Source organism: Embiotoca jacksoni, unplaced genomic scaffold, assembly GCF_022577435.1.
Source record: "Embiotoca jacksoni isolate LCO1_2020_lvr unplaced genomic scaffold, fEmbJac1.0.p SCAF_17, whole genome shotgun sequence".
Classification (NCBI taxonomy): Eukaryota; Metazoa; Chordata; class Actinopteri; family Embiotocidae; genus Embiotoca; species Embiotoca jacksoni.
The window spans coordinates 10260409-10280409 of record NW_027185307.1 but is presented as its reverse complement, the minus strand read 5'-3'; the positions used below and the strand labels follow the sequence as shown (position 1 = coordinate 10280409).

The following is a 20001-nucleotide window of genomic DNA, read 5'->3' as shown; positions in this document are numbered from 1 at the left end:
GGGAGACGGGACAAGTGCTGATTGATGAGCGAACGTTTGTTTTAACGAGCCTCCGAAGTGAATTCACCTTGAGAGAGATTTGGCTGCTCCCTTTACACGGCTTCTACTGCTGTCTGAAGACATCTGAAGCATCCACTGTCAGTCTGAAGCTTGTGTGTGTGCGCTTGTGATGTTTGTTTACCTGTGTGTGTGTGTGTGTGTGTGTGTGTGTGTGTGTGTGTGTGTGTGTGTGTGTGTGTGTGTGTGTGTGTGTGTGTGTGTGTTTTGCTCGTGAAGTATGTATGAGTTTTATGATGTGCCTGCATTTTTGTTGTGCCTGTGTTTAAGTCTAGCAGAGTAGCGCAGTAGGAACTAAGTGACTCAGTGTACGTGCCAGTGTGTGTATGTGCTATAAATTGATTGTGAACCATTATACCCATCTTGCCCTGCGTCCCCTGTCATGAAAACTAAATATCTAAATAGCCTAAGCAAACAATGCAAAGATACCCACCATATGAATGAACCTCCACAGGTTGACACAACGCTTAAAGGAAAGAACAGAACAATCTCAGTATGTGTGGTTTGCAGGGCCAATTCTCCCAAGTAAGAATATTTCAAATTAATTGTTACTTCAGTCAGATATTGAGGGAAAAAAAACAGATTTTTTTTTTTTTTTTTATATTTTTTTTGGTCAATCCCACATTTAGATAGGAGGACAGCAGAGATAGCTGGGATTTTTCTCTGGTTCATCCACCTCGCTATACTTTCTTTAAGCAAGACACGACCTGGCAGATCTCCTTGTAGAGGAGGATCAATGAAGCATCTAATTGTCTGACTGTTTATGCTCCATTAAACACTATGAGAGTTCAACATAAAAAATTGCCGATATAGCAGATTCGTTTTAAGGGTTCTTAACATGTTTAAGCTTCGCACATACCACCATAAATAATATAATGATATATCAATTTAAAAAAAAAAATAGCATTCATTTTACCCCTTTTTTGATAAAAAAAATTAATAATAATAAAAAAAAAGCAAAACAACAACATCTAATTAATTAAATTGGATATCTGTTTACTATCATACTTTAACTGGAATAATTTATTCAACATTATTGTGAATTTAACTATTTATTAATTTGCAGAAGAAACCCTGAATATATAGAAAAAACGAATTCTTAGAAAATTACAAAGAAAGCACATTTCCACTCTTGGCCTCTAGGTGTCCCCACAACAAAATCAAGCCTCTCTTCGATCCTGCTCTGTAACGTCGTCGTTGACTGTTTACAACACCAATGGCGGAAGTATCACAATGTGGCGCCGTCACAGCTGCGCGTGAAGTGGGTGCAGGAGATGAATTAAACGGTAACGACGCCAAAGTCCACTCCTGCACGGGACGTGGTACTCGACAAGCTGAGCGGAGTCGGTTACCATTAAAGGAGCTTTATGAATCATTAGCGATGTCATTTTGTTGATGATTAAATAACCCTGCTGTTAAAGTCGCATGCATGCAGTGTATTATTGTGAGCAGCGACTCCATACCGCTGCCTTTGCTTTTTTTTTTTTTTTTTTAAATCGTGGTTGTGCTTTGTTCGGGGTGTTTGCAAGGTGCAAGGTGCAGTATTTGTTTTTGTTTGTTTGTTTTCTGCTTTTGTTGCTTCTGAGTGTTTCATAGTGGCTGTTTTTTTTTTTTTTTTTTTTTTTTTTTTTTTTGGGGGGGGGGGGGCATTTAATCAGTGTGCAATGTCTGTTGCTGCTTTGTGTGCCATTGTGGAAAGACTTTAAAGCCCCTGATATAGCAATGTAAAAGTACTCAATTCAAAGTAAAAGTCCTGCATGGCAAATCCTACTGAAGAAGTATCAGCGGCAAAATACAGTTGAAAGTATTAAAGTACTGGTTTGGTCCCCCTGACTGAGGTATTATCATGACATCATTAGACTAATACTTGTGGAGCACCGGTGTGTCAGCAGCATGTTAGCTGCTGCAGGTGGAGCTAGTTTGAACTACTTATTATCCAGTTTTACACACAGTGACAGCAGAACAATCTGTGGAGTTGTCAGGTGATTTCTGGGAGAGTACAACGTGTGATATTCCTCTCTGGTGCCTTGGACTTGAGTACAGTACCTGAGTAAATGTACTTAGTGACTTTCCACCACTGTGTCAGTCTGTGTTAAATGTTTTTTTTTTTTTTTTTTTTAACAACTGAAACTACTAATAAAGTAGTGGCTCATTCATTTCCTGTCAACACACTAATCAATTCATTGACAAACTGCCTCTGATCATTTTTATTACAGTTTATTTTTGCTTTCCTAAATGGGTTTCTCTCCCTTTTAGGGAAACAGATACAGGCTCATACCTGATGGGATTTCTGTCAACGACTGGTTGATTAATTGATTAGTTGATCAAAAAAGATGGCAACTATATTCATTGCTAATATAACTCCCGTCTTCGAAAAACAGCCAAACATTTTGTTTTTATTCTCTTTCATATAATTGTAAACTGACTATTTAGGAAACTTTAGAGAATCCGCGAGATACAATGGTATCACTGAGGAGTATTTACATGACTAGACTGCGTGACTCATTCAGAAGAGAATCTGCAGATTCATCAGTAATTAAAAATAACAGTTATTTGCATGGTGCCGATATGTGTCTTGAGTTACTGTGTGCCACGCACCAGTGTGATCATGCTTTCATGTTCGTGTGAGTGTTTGTATTCAGTTTGCTTGTTTCAGGGAGAATTAGTAGACCAGAGGAGACAGCTGGTGATGAGCTGGGATTAGAGAAACGTTGTGAAATGACATCCTTTGATAGGTTTAAAACCGAAGGACAAAAGGAGGAAATACAAAAAGAAAGATAAAAGCATGACAAGTAGCAACAACATCTGGCCTCTTCTCCTCAGTTCCAAGTGAGTCGGCTGATTGAAGACGAGCTCCTGTGTCCTGGCCATGGATGAAGAGTTGACGCCTTTGGACTGCCTGCTGCCCTCAGGTACTGCCTTTCCAAACACACACGCACACACACACACACACACGCCAAGCACACGGATCTGCACAAACGCATATGGTGTTTTCAAACACGTGTGGGTGGGACACACCCACCCAAACACAGATGATGTGCAGGGAGCTGATCAAAATGCTCACAACTTGTCTTCCTCTCTCTGAGCTCACTGTAACACACACACACACACACACACACACACACACACACAAACACCCAAACAGTCTTGGGGGATTTACAACTCAAAAACAAATCTCGAGCACTTTCATGACAACAGTGTGTGTGTAAGAGATGTCTTTTTTGTTCCGCATACATAATGAATCTTTGCCAAAAGAGGGCTTGATGTGTTTGCTTTGAAGAAGTGGTTAGATTATTTAAATATGTATAAAAAATAATAATCTATCTGCCAGCTCCTGAATAAAATAAATAAATATAAATCCACTTTGTTTCAACTCAACGCAGTTTCAATTTGACATTTAACCAAGAAAATCAGCCCATTAATCATCTCTTTTCCAAAAGCAAGATGAAACTCTGCATTGATATTTATCTCCCCAAAGATAATCTATAAGGATCCTGCAGATGGTCAACAGGCGGCCAAACAGACCTGAGGAGGAAGCTGGTTACAGCTGCCTTTGGCCACTGCTCTCAGGTCAAGGTTTATGTCAGCTCCCTGGTGGTGTGTGTGCGCGTGTGTGTGTGTGTGTGCGCGTGTGTGTGCGCGTGTGTATGTGTGTGTGTCTATATGAGTGTGGAGGAAGGAGAGCTGAAGCGAGTCCAAGGGCAGGTTTTACACAGATCTGTAAAGGTCAGGGAGATTGTACAAGAGTTTGGCCTGTAGAGCAGACAGCAGGCAAATGTAGCCTACTCCACCTCCTGTATTACAGCCAGAGTTACATTTCTTAGCTCTATGTAATTTTTCAGAATGATAAAAAGAAGATGTTGGGACTTATATGAAATATATTCCCGACTGCTCAACATTGTAATGAAGGGTGGGTGCCTGTAGCAAGTCTGAGCTACCGTGGGGGTTCCTTTGAGACAGATGACGACACGCTGAGCCACAAAGTTCGGTTTATGGTTTTGTTTCATTGTTCAATCCACACTGCGGCACACACTCTGCTAAGCCCGGTGTCGGCGCTCTCCTGCCCTGCCTCCGAGCGTCCGTTCCCAGGCTGCTTCCTCCTTCTCTCCTCACCAGGTCCCGCTTACTTATAAAAGGAGAGAAACCAATTCCCCCGATTCAGTTCAGCTGCGCCAATTATCCTCCTCCTGTTCCCTGAACCACTCCACCACTCTCTCCCCCCTGCAGCTGAGCTAACCACGCCCCGCCACCACAGTGCCATTAGTTGAAAAGCATGAGATTAGAATGTGGCGTGGTGCTTTGACACAGGCTGGAAATATTGTGCACCCATACAAAGATATAAATAAACAGTTCAGGAGTAAAAAAAAAAAAAAAGAAAGTGTATCCCTGTCTCATCCTTTTTTGGAGTGTTTGGTATGCAACGATCACACATGTTCATAAACATACAGTAAAGTATAGTGTGTGTGTAGTTTCAAGGTACAAGTGAATTTGAAGTCTGAGTCCTTGACTTTTTAATATTCTCTGTTGTTCGCTGAATTCACGGAGTTATTTCATAAAGGAGAGCTGTAATTTGGTGTCACTACTAACCTTCAACCTGCCACAGTTTGGATAGCTGAGGAATTGAGCTGTACTCTAGCAGAACATGTCTTTACCTCAAAATGGGATGTGAAAAACACACCACCAAACATGAACACAGGCCAAGAAATGCAAGGTGCAATGCCAAGAACTTCCCTTCCCTTCCCTTCCCTTCCCCTCCCCTCCCTGCTCCTCTGGTCTGAACATGTATTGCTGCTAATGCTACAATCAAACAGCGTCATAGTGTGTCAGCGGTCTTCACTGACTCCGTTGTATTGGCTGAGCTGCATACAGGGATTCAGATCATGTTTGGTTCCCATATAAGATGAACACAGGCCCTCTTTCTTTTTACATAAACAAATCTAAACATAATTGGGCTGAAATGATTAGTCAATTGTCAGAACATAATTTTGATATTCGATTAAATGTAAGTAAAAGTAATTTATCAGAATGAAATGTGAAACATTCACAATCTTCTGCCTCTCTGTTTTATACCTCATTGGGAATTGACCCAATTTGTGTCTGCTGTTTGGACAAAACTAGTCATTTGAACTTCTGTGGCTCTTTTCACAATTTTCGGACAGAGTTCACGCCAGAGGACAGATGAATCAATAATGAAAAAAAATGAAGAAGAAGAACAGAAGATGGCCTGTTCTGATCAAAGGATTCATACGGTATTCATACCAGTGGAGCAGTAGAGCCTATTAATACTGCACTGTGTACAGTGTTTTAATAATAATATGCTCTGAGCTTAAGTTGTAGGACTGGGTCTTCTAATCACAGCTGACCTAAATGTTGATGCTTTTATGGATGACCATTTTATATTACCGATACAACACATCACCATTCGTGTACCGATTCAGACTCTCTGCCGTTGATTTAAGTGAGTGGAATCAGAGGTATTTTGAAATGAGTACCAGGTCCAAAAAAATGGTTTCTAAGCACCCGCACCTGCTGATTTTAAGTGACTTTTGTGAGTGCTCTTACTAATAAATGTATCAATAGGTCTTAAAAACAGTAGCCTCGTGTTGGTGTTATGCAGCATTTCTGAGGCTTTTGAATTGTTAAATCAGCTCATTTTATTTTATGAAAAAAAGTGTTAATATTTGTATTGAGAAGCGGTACTTGTGAAAATTGGTTTGGTACATAGTGGTGTATGGTCTAAAAAGTTTGGGAACCTCTGCTCAAAGTCACTCTGTCGCTTTCTGAGTTTTGATTATCTGCCCTCTGACTCCTACTTCCTTCAGTATGTAACATTATGATGCATTGACATCTTTCTTGCCTCTTTTGTATCTCTCATTGATTGTTGTTGAAGGTGTCAAATCAATATAATCATCTTGTTCGACTACAAAGGATACTGTAATTGTGCTGCATGCTTTACTGTATATCCTACTTGACATTCTCACACGTGTGCGTGATAGAAGTGCTGTTGATTTACTGTTCACGTAGGGCTTGAAAATTAGCAACACGCAAAGGCCACCATCAGTCAATACACGCACACACACTTCTGTCAGGAAGCTATCAGCAGTTGAAACATCCATTATAACAAATGTTTACTCAAACGTATTAGCTAACCATTGTAGGGCGACACTTGCGTTTGCTCACTCTACAAATCTCATATTTAGTCCAAAGATTTCACGGTGTGCAAATAATCCCCCAAATGTCTGCAGAACAGAGCAAATCCGAGGACACAAACCCTCCGGATGATATCATTTTTTTGGGATACATTTGTCACTAAAGGTTATCAGATGTGTTTTAGATTCCTGTATCATCCACTTTTCAAATCTGTTTTTTTTTCCCAACTGCACAGGATAGTGAAGCACTGTTTCTCCCATTAGATACATTTAGAATATATTTCTATGGCTTCTTTAGTTTAATTTCTTGCAGGAAATGCTTATCTAGACTCTCGGAGGGGAATATAAAAACAGCCTCTGGATGTCTGCATTTTAAAATCCCTGGTGTGCACAGTTAGCCTTTTAAATTTCACATTTTAATTGTAAATGCCTATTCCTGGAGAATCTATGTGCTAGCTTATGCACTTGAATTTGGTGCGTGCGTGCGTGTGTGTGTGGTATTTATGCTGTCTGGCACTTTTAAAAGAATCCCAAGGTGACATTTCTTTGAACAAAGTGCACGAAAGGCCACACACCTCCTTGTGTGTGCGTGTTTGTGAGGGAGGTGTGCATTTTGTGTGACAAAGGCTTATCTGAAAAGTCACGGCTGGTTGAGTTTGTCTTTTGTTCTGTGTACACCTCCAGCCAATTAAGAGACAGGACTGACAAATCTACTCCTCCTCTTCCTCCTCCTCCTCCTCCTCACATCCACCCCTCCTGTCCGCATGTCCTCCTTTCTTTTCCCTTCTCCTTTGTGTCGCCTCTTTACCCTCTCTTTCTTCCCTCTCCCTTCTTACCATACTTGGCTGGGGTTGACTTTCGTATTGGAAAATGACCTTCCAGTCATGTGAACTTTTTTTAACAACATCAAGCCCACCGCGGCAACAAAGTCACAAACCCAAAGGACATCTCTTTTTTTTTTCCTCCACACTTTCTCAGCTGAGCCAAAATGCACTCTTTACACCCGAGGGTATAAATCCTAAAAGGGTGGGGGTTTTTTTACAACATTTTTTCAGGTGATGCACATTTTGCAGTGAGAAGTTCACGAAACCTAAAGTATATTCTTCTTCTTTTTTTCCCTCATTGTTGTTTTTTTCTGGCCTCCTGCTCCATTCACAGTGTATCGGGAAATGTACGAGCTTTAGTGGGTGCTTCATACTGTGCTGTTGTGTGGAATTTACGTAAATCAGGTTTAAGACAGAGTAATCAATAACTAAGCTTGTATATGGCATTTTGGCTTTGCTATGAAAGGCAACCTTAAAAAAAGGATGAGAAATCTTTCATCAGGGCAGATATGGAGGGGGGGGGGGAGAGATATATAAGGGAAGAATGAAAAATGTGAAGATGCTTTAGTCTTTGGTCCATTAAGCTTTTTCTACCAGCTCTCTTTTAGCTTTGTCAATGGATGACTGAATGTTTCCCTTTTTCTTTTTACATCTCCTGCATACAGATACATGACAATTCCAAAGTATTGGTCTGGGGATCTGCATTAGCAGCAGAGCAAAAGAAAAGCTTAAAGCCAGGTTGATTGGGGGAGGGGGGGTGTTGGGGGAAGAAGAAGGTTTATGAAAGGCTGGAAGATGAGACAGAGGCTTTGAAAATGAAACACGAGGGTACACCGACAAGAAAAAGAGACGAGGATGATAGGTTATGTTTCTTTTGAAGGGCTTTTTCTTTATTACTCCAAATGATATGTCACACATTAAATGTGTGAAAGTCTGAGTGCACAGACTTCCCTTATTTTTGAATCAATGATAAGGACCTGGACATTGATTGATACCCTGATCAAGGTAAAGGAACATCACCAGAGTTGGATACACACGGTTACGCTTTCTTCTCCTCTGATGTTGCGAACAAACCACTTGCTGCCTAATGGAAAACATTTTGAACTCTCATGAAACCAAGGCTTTTCTGAAATGGCTTCTGTTTTTAACCTCTCTTCCTTTTTTATTCTTCTCTTCATGTGGAGCGTGATAATGACCTTATTATCGTGGCTTTGTTTTAATTTTGCTCCTTATTTAGCACATTCAGTGCCACAAACAGCAGCCTCCAGTGTGTATTTATAAGGTATTGTTTTGAACATGCAACTGATGATATGTTCTGTCTTTGCTGTTTTTTCTATTTGTCTGTTATGCTCCATCAGTTGTCTGTTTCTATCAGATTATAGTGATTTATACATTCCCCCTTTTCCCTACCGTCTCCTTTTCCAGGCACACAGAGGATCTGTCTGATCATTCTCAACCAGCCTCTGGATAAGGACTACCTTAACATCCTCTGGAATAAAGGTAGATCACTTAAGACCTTTTTATATCGCTTAAATCCCATTTGTATTGGTTTACACTGACCACGTATTCCCCAGTTGTTTTTGTCAGGCTGTGGTCTGAAGCCTTTGTAACCTCTGTGCATAATCCTAATTGCTGCTATGTCATTGAAACGGCTCCTTCCCCACCTTCTGTCCACCTGTCCTCTGATGTTTTGCAGAAAATAATTCCCTTGTTTGGAAGTGTGGCTTTTTATTTATTTTTCAATGACTTCTCTGGCTGCATGACTTGAATAATGAATACATTCAAAACCAAAATAACCTAAAACAATGCACATTAGGAATTCACAATATATTAGCGGCTAATAAATTATTGACCAGTTAACTAACTCATTGTTATTTCCGATAATGGAATTTCAGCCAATACTAACGTCTGATAGTAGGGAGCATGAAGAAGAAGCAAGAAACCCAGCTGTCAGAGTTGACTTTTGCCTGACTGCGTTTCTCTTTTAACCTCTGCTCTCTGGGTCACTGCCTGTTTGCATGAGGGCGGGCAACAAAGCAGACTCGAGGGTTACTCCAGTTGAATATTACATTACTCATTATCTGCAACTGCTACAAAAGCTGCTGTTTCTCATGCACCTGTTTAACAAGCAGAATGTAGAATGACAGACACGTGACATCTTTCACCGCTCAATCCGAAGACAACCTGATCACAGCCACGTGGTGCTTATTATAGCAGCAAATTACAATGAACAAGCAACAAACAAATGCTAATTACGCGGTACGTGAGAACTGAGCCTTCTGCGCTATGTATCTCCAATTTAGTTCAATTCTAGTAGACTTGGAGGCTGAGCCCCTTTCGACCAGCTGTGGAGCATTCTTCATATCAGCGGCACAGGGAGGATGACAGATGAGAGGATGATTGATGCCACAGAGCTGTGACCCAGTTTATTGTAAAGGACCAGCACCTTTAGGTAACCATTAATTAGTCCAACAGTTTTCAAGTCTGTTTTTGTGTCCTATACATGCTTATCAATAAGGAGATAAGCTCTGGTCATTAATTAGTCTCCACAGTCCAGGCCAGAAGTATTGGGACAGTTCCTCTTCATTTTGTTCTTTGTTCTTCAGCAGATTTGATTTGACGTAAATAAAGAATACTGCATTAAAGTGCCGAGTCTCAGCTTTAATTTGTGTAGGTTAATGTCAATATAGAGAGAACTGTGTGGGAGATGTAGCTCATTTAACACATAGCGTCCAAATGGTAAGCGTTCACACCTATATACACAGCGAATGGATAATTGGTTGGTAAATAATGTGAACACAGGTGGTGGTTGAAAGTGTTCACTCCACTCTGCAGGTGGCACACAAAACAAGTCCATTTGACCCAACACCTCCGCATTCACAACATGCCTGCTTCAGCCATAACATCTCCAGCGTCAGCACTGGCCCTGAGCTGTTCTCTATGTCTCTGAGGCCTCTTGCATTCTTTCAACAATGAGGAGAAAATGATTTAAATAGTCCAGAGCATGGATAAATATTCTCATCCTAAAGGTTTTCTCGCTGTTGCACAACTCTAGCTTATATATTGAAAGTTAGCTAATAACACAATTTCTTAATAAGGGCAGAAGAGTTCAAGTACAGTACAGTCATATTCAAACACACAGCAGTAGCACAATACAAGCTCACTGAATGGCTCCACTTTAGCAGTTTCAGAATAGCACTTTTGCTCAAGGGCATTTTGATGATTGTCGTTGAAGATGGGTAGAACTGTGCTCCGTCACTTTCACATCGGCAACCTGCTGATCACAAGTTTTCCGGCGGTTTATGGACCAAGGACATCCCCCATATTCTAACCACATTTTTGTAGTAGTTAGTAATGAGGAGACATATATAAATGCCACACGAATACTCAGATTAAAAGACAAAAAGAAATTCAGAGAACTCGGAAACGAGCATGAAAGGCTCTTTGTTAAAAGATGAAGAATAGGTTTTTGAAGAGAAGTAGAGCTCCAGACTCCCCGAGGCGTCGCTTATGAGATGCATTGCTGCATAGCGGTTATGCTACTTGGCTTTGATGTATTAAATATGCAAACCAAGACAGTGTCATGTCAACCTATGCACTACAGCTTTTCTTTTAAATGTGGTGAACTGATCAGAAACAGAGAAACAGAGCAAGAACAACTTGAATCAAACTGGGCTGAATTTGATAAGCACTCATTTGTGTTATCAAGGACAATGAAAAGAAGTGACCTGGATCACTGGTTGTGATGCCACAAAACAACAACAACAACAACAAAAACTGAAGGCCTACTAATTTATGAAAAATGTAAATCATAAACGTATGCAATCAGCGAGGAAGGTTAGTAAACAAAATAACTTTGAAGGAAAAGTTGTGATTAAAACCACTTCAGATTGAATTTTAATGAACGGCTTTGATATTCCTATCAACTTAGCAAAAGCCCAAGAGGCACCTGCTCTTTTTATCGCGCAGAAATCCTACCGTTAGATAGACGCTGCTCTCTCGGTTGGTTTCTGCCTCTAGAAAATGTTTAGTGGCATTAGACAAAGCAATTTTCTCATCTGATTTCACACCAAAGGTTGCCTGCTGCCCAAGATAGATAACCTTTGGCAAGAATATATTTCTAGCTTTGTTAAGAGTTAACCTGTAAAGAAAATGGCTTAAATCTCATCAAGGTCTTATACTGTGCATCTGAGTAGGTTCCTTCTGTTGCTATTTGATGTTATGTAACAACTATTGAACGCCCATTTTTCATTTAAAATAATATTTCATTTAACATTTTTCTTCCAATTTTCATTTCTGGTAGTTATGGTAGATAGTAGACTTCTTACAAATTATTTAGGCCTTGTTGCTTATAACTCAACATTGTTTGGAAATGGAGATTTTTTTTTAAGTGATGTGGTTTTATTCCAGATATTAAATTTACCTTCAATGCAGTGTATACACGCTGGGGCTTTTTTCAATGAACCTGACTAGTTTACATCTTCACCAGCAAAAATGCAGACAATCGGATCAAATTGGTGATGGTGCACAGACTGTGGAGCACTTTTGTGGGCTTCCCTTTGTAGACCCAGCTCTTAAAAGTCAATGTGTTACACGGTAGCGAAGCAGCACAGCTTTACTTGCAGGAAACACAAACATTTAAAGGCAAGCATTGCACCAAATCATCAAACCAACCAAGTGCCCCATCTGGCTGGCGCTGTGAAGTAGATGGATCTATCAGATGTACTTTGTCAGAATGATGCAGCCTGGTGGTGCCTGGTGGTGTCACGTGGAGGATTTGGGCTTTAGCTCCTGCTTCGAAAAGGTTGCTTTGAAAAAAGTTTCAGAGAGATTTATTGGTGGTGTCTGAAGTGCCACAAGCAATGCTGCGGTTTGGATGTCAGAAATTGGAAGGCTTTCCTGATCAGTTTTGCTCTTTGCAGCCATGCACAAGGGACTTGAAGAACTTTTGACAAGAAGGTGATTGTGCGTGTATGGCAGATATCCCACAGTTTGATGGTAAACACCCTCGTAGCGAGTTCATCATTCCTTGCTTGATATGCCATGTATTTTTAATGTTGTTTATGGGATGAGCAGATGTCAGTGTGCGCATGCCTGAGTGTGTGTCACTCTCCAGATGGTTGTTCACCTGGAGGCAGCGGAGCCCGGTCTCCACCCTTACACACACACACACACACACACACACACACACACACACACACACACACACACACACACACACACACAGACATCCCACAGTCCAAACACAAACATGCACAGCACTCTCGGGTCCCTTGATGTGCTGCCCCTGGGCCCCACCTCCATCACCTGTGGGAGAGGTAGAGCAGCAGGGAGCACAGGAGCGATGGAGGCTGCAAGAGTGCAACACTGATCAAAGGGAAAGTCATTTACTGGTGCCTGATGTCATGAAGTGGGATCAGGCTGCTTATCCTACCCTCCCACTCATCCAGTCCATCAGTCACCCATTCACTCAATAAGTCACTCATTTATTTACTTCGAGATCCTTCACTTGCTCACTTTGCAACAATACAAACAAGCAGTTCAATAATGCAATCAGTGAAGGTGACTCTCTTAATAAGCCAGTGTTGGAACTGTGTTGACTACAAGTGCCGCACTCATCTTTTGTTGATGTTGAGCAGCTGGCTGAAGTTTGCGAACATCACCCGTAGGCAAGTCGAGTGTCGGGCCACGTCGGACTGATGCGGCGGCTGGAGTGAGGCGGCCTGCTCACAAACCATTCCTGAACTACATTGAACAACACGTGTCAGAGAAGCTGTTTGCGAGGAGTGACTTTTAAAGTGAGCTGAAACGTAAATTCCTGCGAGACTGTCAGCGGAAGGGGAAAAGAGAATGAGCGTGAAAGCTGGTGAAATGATGCCACCTGGAATAACAAAGAGAAGGACAGAGCGGTGTAAAGACTAACTGAGTGGAGCGGGAGAGAAAGAAAACGAGGTGTTCGTGCAGGAAACCAATCAAATTCGAAGTAAGGTGTAGAGAGCATGGTGGATCTGGAGACAGGGTGATAAACAGAGGGGGGAGGGGGTCGGACTGATAGATGAAGGGAAAGCTGTCAAGGCATCATAATAAGGATAATAATCTTTTCACTGCTCTTCGTGACCGTTTGCCCTCTCCTGTACAACGCTAAAGCCCCAACCTGACAGGTATTAATCCTCCCCACAAACCCCATCAATACAGTACAGAGTGTAACCCAACGCAGCATGTGTGTATGTGTTTCCATCATCGCAGGCCTTTTCTGCATCAAACTCGAGAGCAGAGATTAAAGTTGATTAAAGTTAAAGGTAGAGCAGTGTGTGCGCTGCACACCGTATGTGTCATGCAGCAGAGTGAGTGACAAGAAGAGTTGGTTGTGAAGCCTGCAGGGAGGGATTATGATGGCTAGTTTATTTACAAGGTCATCTCCCCTTGACTGCTCCTGCTGTCCCCGCTCGGCTCATATCATCTCGCCGTCAGGAATCATAAGACATCTATGTGTGTGTGTGTGTGTGTGTGTGTGTGTGTGTGTGTGTGATTTTCTAAATGCTCTTAGGGGAAAGGAGAAGATGAGGGGGATGGTAAAGACTGTTGTACTCGTGGCCTACTTCGAACGGCCGACAATTTATTGTTTTTAGTGGGAGAATGACAGTAATTGTGTCTGCACCGCCTGTGGATGGAGAGATAATCTTTCTCAAGTTCCGATTACCCACTTTAGCCATTTACTGTGATGAAGACGAATGAGAGGTTGAGCTATCTTGAAAGACTGCTGGTACAAGCATTTGTGAAACTTTCTCTTAGAGTGAGCATGAAGTTTTGAATAAGCCTGACCTGTTGTATGTGTAAACCTGAGTGAGAAATCTTTGTTTTTGTCAAGAATAGCATAAGAAGCAGACTTTTTAACTATTTAACATGCAGACAAGAAAACAAATTTGCTTTTATTTGACCTGAGTACCTGCTAAGTAGAAAACAGAACAAAAAGAGCTACAGGGTTCCTACAGAAAATGTGTTAACAAATCACGGCCACCGAGTTGAACTTCAACATGACTGTACTGTAATGAGGTTTTCTTTTTTCCCAACATTGTAACGTGCCGCTCAGATAAGTTTCTGACCATTGGTGAGGTTATGGAGAAATGTTGTTTGTTTGTCAGCACCCTCTTTTTTTCATGCTATTCCATTGTTGGTGGTGGTAACATGCAGAGATGTAAAGAAATGCATCAACAAAAGGTGCTACGAATGAGACTAGAAGAAAACTGTCATGATTTTTGTTATATTTCCTGTTTTATTTTGTAATTTTTTGGGGGGGCTGTTTACTTCCTGTCTTTGTGTGCTTTCCTGTGAGTTTTCTTTCCCATCAGTTCCTCATTAGCCAATTAGGCCCCTTGTGATCATACAATTCTGCCTCTCCTTATTTAAGTTGCCAAATCATTGTTATTTTTCCCATATTCACAAATTTTGGACCTCTGTTTGTTCCTTGATTATTGTGTTTTTTTCCTCCATTTCCTTCTATTTTTTGCAACTGTTTATCAGCTTTTAATGAATAAAGCTCGCCTTTTGTTTTTATTTTCTGTCTCCAGTGTCTCCAATGCGTTTGGGTCCTCTTCCCTGTAAACTCAGGACTAACACTGATCGAACGTGTGATGTAACCAATCAATTAGTGACCTGCCGAGCAGCATAAGACACATCCTGACTCTCCTCATGTCCTTCTAGTTTGTAGTTTCTAAACGACTTACTCACTTACATGGTCTGTGCTGTGTGCTGTTGCACTACTGCTCATTTATCCCTGCAGCTTAATGATAAGTATTATATCATATCTTATGAAACTGTGGCGTAAAGACACAGAATCTAATAACGATTTACAATTTACATTGTAAAATAATGTTGAGGGAGGTTTTAATGTCCATGAATTATTAAAAATGACTTTTATGATATTTCATACACTACTGGAGGCGACTAACTCATTATCAAAACAAGCACTATCAAAGAGAAGGTTACGATAACATTTTGCGCTTTGTTATTGACTGATGACCCGTTCTGTTACATTTTTTTTGTTACACAGAAATATAGTCCGGAAATGCATATAATAATCACTGATGTGAAATGTAAATGGATCATTATGAAAGGTTTTTATGATGTTGGTTTTTAAATCACATCAACGCTCTGATATACTGTAGCTGTGTGTGTTTAAATGGCGTGCCATGCAAACAGCGCTCAGGAATTGATTGACAAGGAACTTTTCTCGAACCGTTAAGTCTGAAAATTATTCAGTGTGTCTGTGTGTACAGTCTGTGTTTGATACACAGATAATGACTGATAGCTTTTACAGTCTGTCACCGGGCTTAAAGAAAAGTTTCGGTGTTTTTTTTCGAAAAGTTACTCAGCCTTTGCTCTCTGTCAGAGATAATGAGTCATTTACATTCCAATCATGTCTTGACGCGAAACATCGACAGCAGGTGGTGGGGGTTATGAATAAAAGCACTACTTTGAGTACAAGTGTCTTATTTACATCAGTGCAAATTAATCTGAATTCTCTCACTTTGTAAGAGCTCAGGGCGAGGATGGTTAGATTGAGAAAGATGCCCCCCTCTGTCGGAATAATCATTCCTCTCTATTTAACACACTAATCGAGTCTAATTTAGTGTATGTGTGCATCTGTGTGTGAATGTGAATGTGAGTGTACAGTATGGAGGTATGGCTCAGTGTGCTTTGTTTCATTCTTCACTTCTTTTTTTAAGGATGAAGGTTCTACTGATATGTTCGGATTTGTGTGATGTACAGAAATAATGGCTGGGGGAGTTTAGCTGAGTTTAAACTTGTTTGTTGTCACAGTTCACTCAGGAGTCAGTGTGTTTATTTCATGTCTATGATGTGTGAAAATCCGATAACGAGTGTTTCTTTCCTCTGAAGCGTGAGGTTTGCTTTAACAAGGAAATATCGTTGCAGTGTTGTTTCTAATAATAATAATTAAACACCTAAGAATACAAGGCAATATTCATACAGTAAATACCGCTGTTAGTGAGGCTTGTGTCTTCAGTTGTTTTTGTTTTTTTTAAGTGAAGATTAAGTTATATTTTAGTTTTTGAAGTTTGCGTCTCCTAAAGGCAACACGGTTATATCTGTGGGTTTGGGGAATGGACACAGTTGAAGAAAGAAAGCCGACGAGACAGAAAACTTGTAGCCGAGTGTTGCCCGTCTCTTTGGTGCAGCTTTTAGTTACTTTTAAACAAGGTGCATGTAGAAAACTTGGGCTTGATTCTTTGAAGTTTTCCCCCGTGTGCACCGCAACAGCCCTAAACAGAAAAGGGCTCTTCAAAAAAAAAAAAAAAAATAGGCTGCCTGTTCAATTTGAATTGAATAGAAGCCATGAAAGTGCATACATTTGCAAATAGTTTGCATCTAATTTAGTGCATCATGAATAACATTTTAAGACCGGCAAATAGGTGCCTCGTTTGACTGTTTTTAAAAGATTGCAAAAGATAAGTGCCCTTTCACTGGCTTCTCCATTAAAGAGTCAAATTGTTTTTAACCATAATGCTTTATTCGCACGGTGTAGGATATTACTTATTTTCTAACTAATTTGAACCGTATTCAAACTTTGTACATCTTTGCAGTGATTGAAGTTAATACATTTATTAAACAAAAACCTTTGGGTTGCTGATGTTGGTGTCCAAAGTGCTGTGTTTAAATCTCACATTGTTAATGCTGTGCCTTTCCTTTTCTGTATATATTTGTTCAAAAAACCCTCCACACCGCTTGAAAGGAAACTAAAGAGAGAACATGCAGTATTTAGGGCTGACACTGGAAAGGTGTGTGATATGGTTCTTATCAACATATGCCCTGTATACAAGCCCCAATCTGAAAACAATGTCTTTCATTTTCTAATTCCTTTGTTAACAAATGTCCAATACCAGGTAGTATTAGAATGTGCCAATCTTGTTGGTATCCCACTCCTGAGACTAATCAGAAGTAGTGTTTCATGTTTGCAGTGAGGCATTCTAAGTGGGATGGGTTTTCAGGCAAAATAATCCTAATGAGGTAGAAAATTACAGCCAGACTAAAGTTATGGATAAACATTGGAATAACTGACTCAAGAATCCACACATCCTAAAGAAAAGTGATCACACCCATCCTAAACTCACCTCTGCATACGTGGAAACTGGTTCTTTGTGCCGCCACACATTGTCTGTATCTAACATTAGATTGTTGTATTTAAAAAAGTAAGTAGAAGTTAGGCGTAGTATTCATTTCTAATCAATTTCTTTCAGTTACACAGGCTAAAGTATCTCTGTCTGTCTTTCTGTAGCTCTCTTGAGGGCGTGTGCTGACGGGGCTGCCAATCACCTTTATGACGTCACTGCCGGAAATCGAGACAGGTGAGTCTGTTCATTAGCTAGTATGTGTTTTCACAGAAATGCCTGTTCATGCACTTAGATGATTGAATTGAGGAACTACACATGGTTTTATTTGCAAGAATTGCGTTTCTTTTTTAACCTCAAAGATAGCAGCATCAGAAGCATATTGTTCACCTAGCAAGTATGTGACTGGTTGTATATGCACGATTGTGTGTGTGTGTGTGTGTGTGTGTGTGTGTGTGTGTGTGTGTGTGTGTGTGTGTGTGTGTGTGTGTGTGGTCCAAGAACTGTACATCTCTTCCCTGAATGTCTCCATAGGAATTTAAGAGGGAAATAAAAGTTATATATATATATATTTTTTTTTTTACTATGCTGACTGACCTGTGCTGACATTGGTTGCTTATTTAGTGGTAGAATGTGATGCGAGTTGGCTAACGCTCTTATAAAGAACAGTGTTTGCATATTCAGGCTAATATTCAACCACCATCACTGATAACCGGCCAGGTGGACAAATAATTGATCCACACTGGGTGGAAAGGGGGCGGGGGGGGTCACGGCAGTGCTGCCTGTGTGTGTGTGTGTGTGTTCTCCCATTCCTTTGTTAGTGTGCCTGTGTGTGCAGATATGTGTGTGCAGAGACAGATGTGTGATTTGCCTCCACAGTGAATAGTTTGGTTCTTTGTGTGTTAAAACAACCCTGTGAATGCGTGTGTGTGTGTATATGTATGTATGTATATATATATATATATATATGTATATATATATATATATATATATATATATGTGCTCCAGGTGAGAAAATACAGCCTGTTTAAGTATGAGTGCTGTGTGACAAAGTACTGTATTCTGTTGCAACATGTTTTTGGGCATGTGTGGCTAATGGAGGACTGCTGTCAGGACACAGATGGATCTGGGGATGACTGGGGTCCCCGAAGTGTTGAGGCTTCCACATTAACGCCCTTAGTGTGAGCATGAGTGGGTTTTTTTGTCAGGGTGTGAATGGAATGTTATGTGTATATGTGCATGTTTTAACAAATCTGTCGCCGTAACAACCATTTTAAGTCCTGGACATCTGAGGTGAGGAAACATTTTTCAGAATGACGTCATTTAGGCCCGTTTAGTTTCTCACCAGGAAAACATTTAGTACTTAAAATTAGAACCTACGTTTAAAGCTGAAATCTTAAATGATTTATAAAATATTGTTGTTATATAAATAATTATGGTGTGCTTGAATGACTGCAATTGGTTCTTCCTTGGCCCACGCTACACCGTCACATAGTTTCATGAAAATCGGTCAGGTCGTTCTTTCATAATCCTGCTTACAAACAGACAAACTACACTGAAAATATAACGTTCTTAACCGAGGTAAAAAGGGGTTATTGATTTATTTTCCACATTAATGTCAGGCATCCAGATAAATAGAAAACTAGGCACTCATTGCCCAGGGTTTGACAGCCTTAACAGTAACATCTTTGGTGGAGGTAAGTATGAAATTACAAATTATAAACCAATAAAACAGCTTTTGTAGTTAGGTACCGTAACAATTTGTTTTTAGCATAGACAATTTCACATGATCAATATCATAAACGGGAGGAGGTAGAAAATTGCCTGCTCCAAGACCACGACGGTGGAATTCACCATAGATGACTACAGACATTGTTGAACCAGCAGCAATTGTTATCCATTAAGACACCAACATGGTGAGACAATGTGTTTTTATGCGTCCCCAAGAATGTGCATGCATTTCTTTCAGTGTGTCTCTAACACAAAACAAGCCATGCATATCTGTCCGTGCTTCAAACAAACTATAGAAGTGTTCGTTTTCGCCCTGATGGCGGAGGCATCGCTCATTGTTCTGTTTGTTTGTGTGACAGTGCAGATTAATATTCTGACCCTGTAGTCCGAGCTGTGTCTGCAGCCTGAACAGTGGAGCTGTCAGCCAGGCTTTTCTTTTTGCCCGGCTGCTCTCAACTCTAGCATCAACTGTGCTGAAAAGTTATACATTACACAGGGAGGGTGGGAGGAGGAGGAGGAGGATGGAAAAAAGGGAGGACATTTTTATGGGTGGGGACGTGTAAATCAATCACCAACAAGTTAAGATGTATTTAACCCAACATTAGCATAACTAATGGACTACAGAGACAGAGAGGAGAGGAGGGTGGGAGAGAGAGATGCAAGTAATCAATCAAAGCTGAATTTTATGAGATCTTCACAGTTCTGGAACACAGACAAGAGCAGCAACATTTCCATGTATCCAATATAATTGAATAGAGGGAGGTGTGAGAGAGATGCACAGCAATAGATAAGATGACTACACAAGAGGCAGATTGCTTGATAAATGTTTTTGAAACAGAGATGAAGATGTAATAGATACATAAGCAGAATTGTATATGTTTATAAACACTCTGTTTATAAACATATACAACATATACATATAAACAGACTCATGAAAGGATCATCCTCCCTTAATTCCTGCAAGTAAAGCTGTGCTGCTTCGCTACCGTGCAACACATTGACTTTTAAGAGCTGGCTTTACAAAGGGAAGCCCACAAAAGTCAGTGCACCGTCACCAATTTGATCCGATTGTCTGCATTTTTGCTGGTGAGGATGTAAACTAGTCAGGTTCAT

The 20001-nt window shown here is 40.5% G+C and overlaps 1 protein-coding gene across 5 annotated transcripts in view; it reads left to right on the top strand.

Annotated features, from left to right (window-relative positions):
* The first annotated feature begins 1263 nt into the window (after nt 1-1263).
* tpk1 (thiamin pyrophosphokinase 1) overlaps nt 1264-20001 on the top strand; it is a 70182-nt gene continuing 51444 nt past the window's right edge. For 2 of the 5 annotated variants that reach the window (XM_069151558.1, XM_069151563.1), the window contains exons 1-4: nt 1264-1343; nt 2881-2969; nt 8456-8530; nt 17325-17394. In XM_069151558.1, coding sequence (XP_069007659.1) covers nt 2927-2969; nt 8456-8530; nt 17325-17394 — 188 coding nt within the window. In that variant the 5' untranslated portion in view covers nt 1264-1343; nt 2881-2926. Of the gene's footprint in view, nt 1344-1375; nt 1401-1421; nt 1594-2880; nt 2970-8455; nt 8531-17324; nt 17395-20001 lie in introns of those variants that run through there. The other 3 variants (XM_069151560.1, XM_069151559.1, XM_069151561.1) reach the window with 3 other exon arrangements.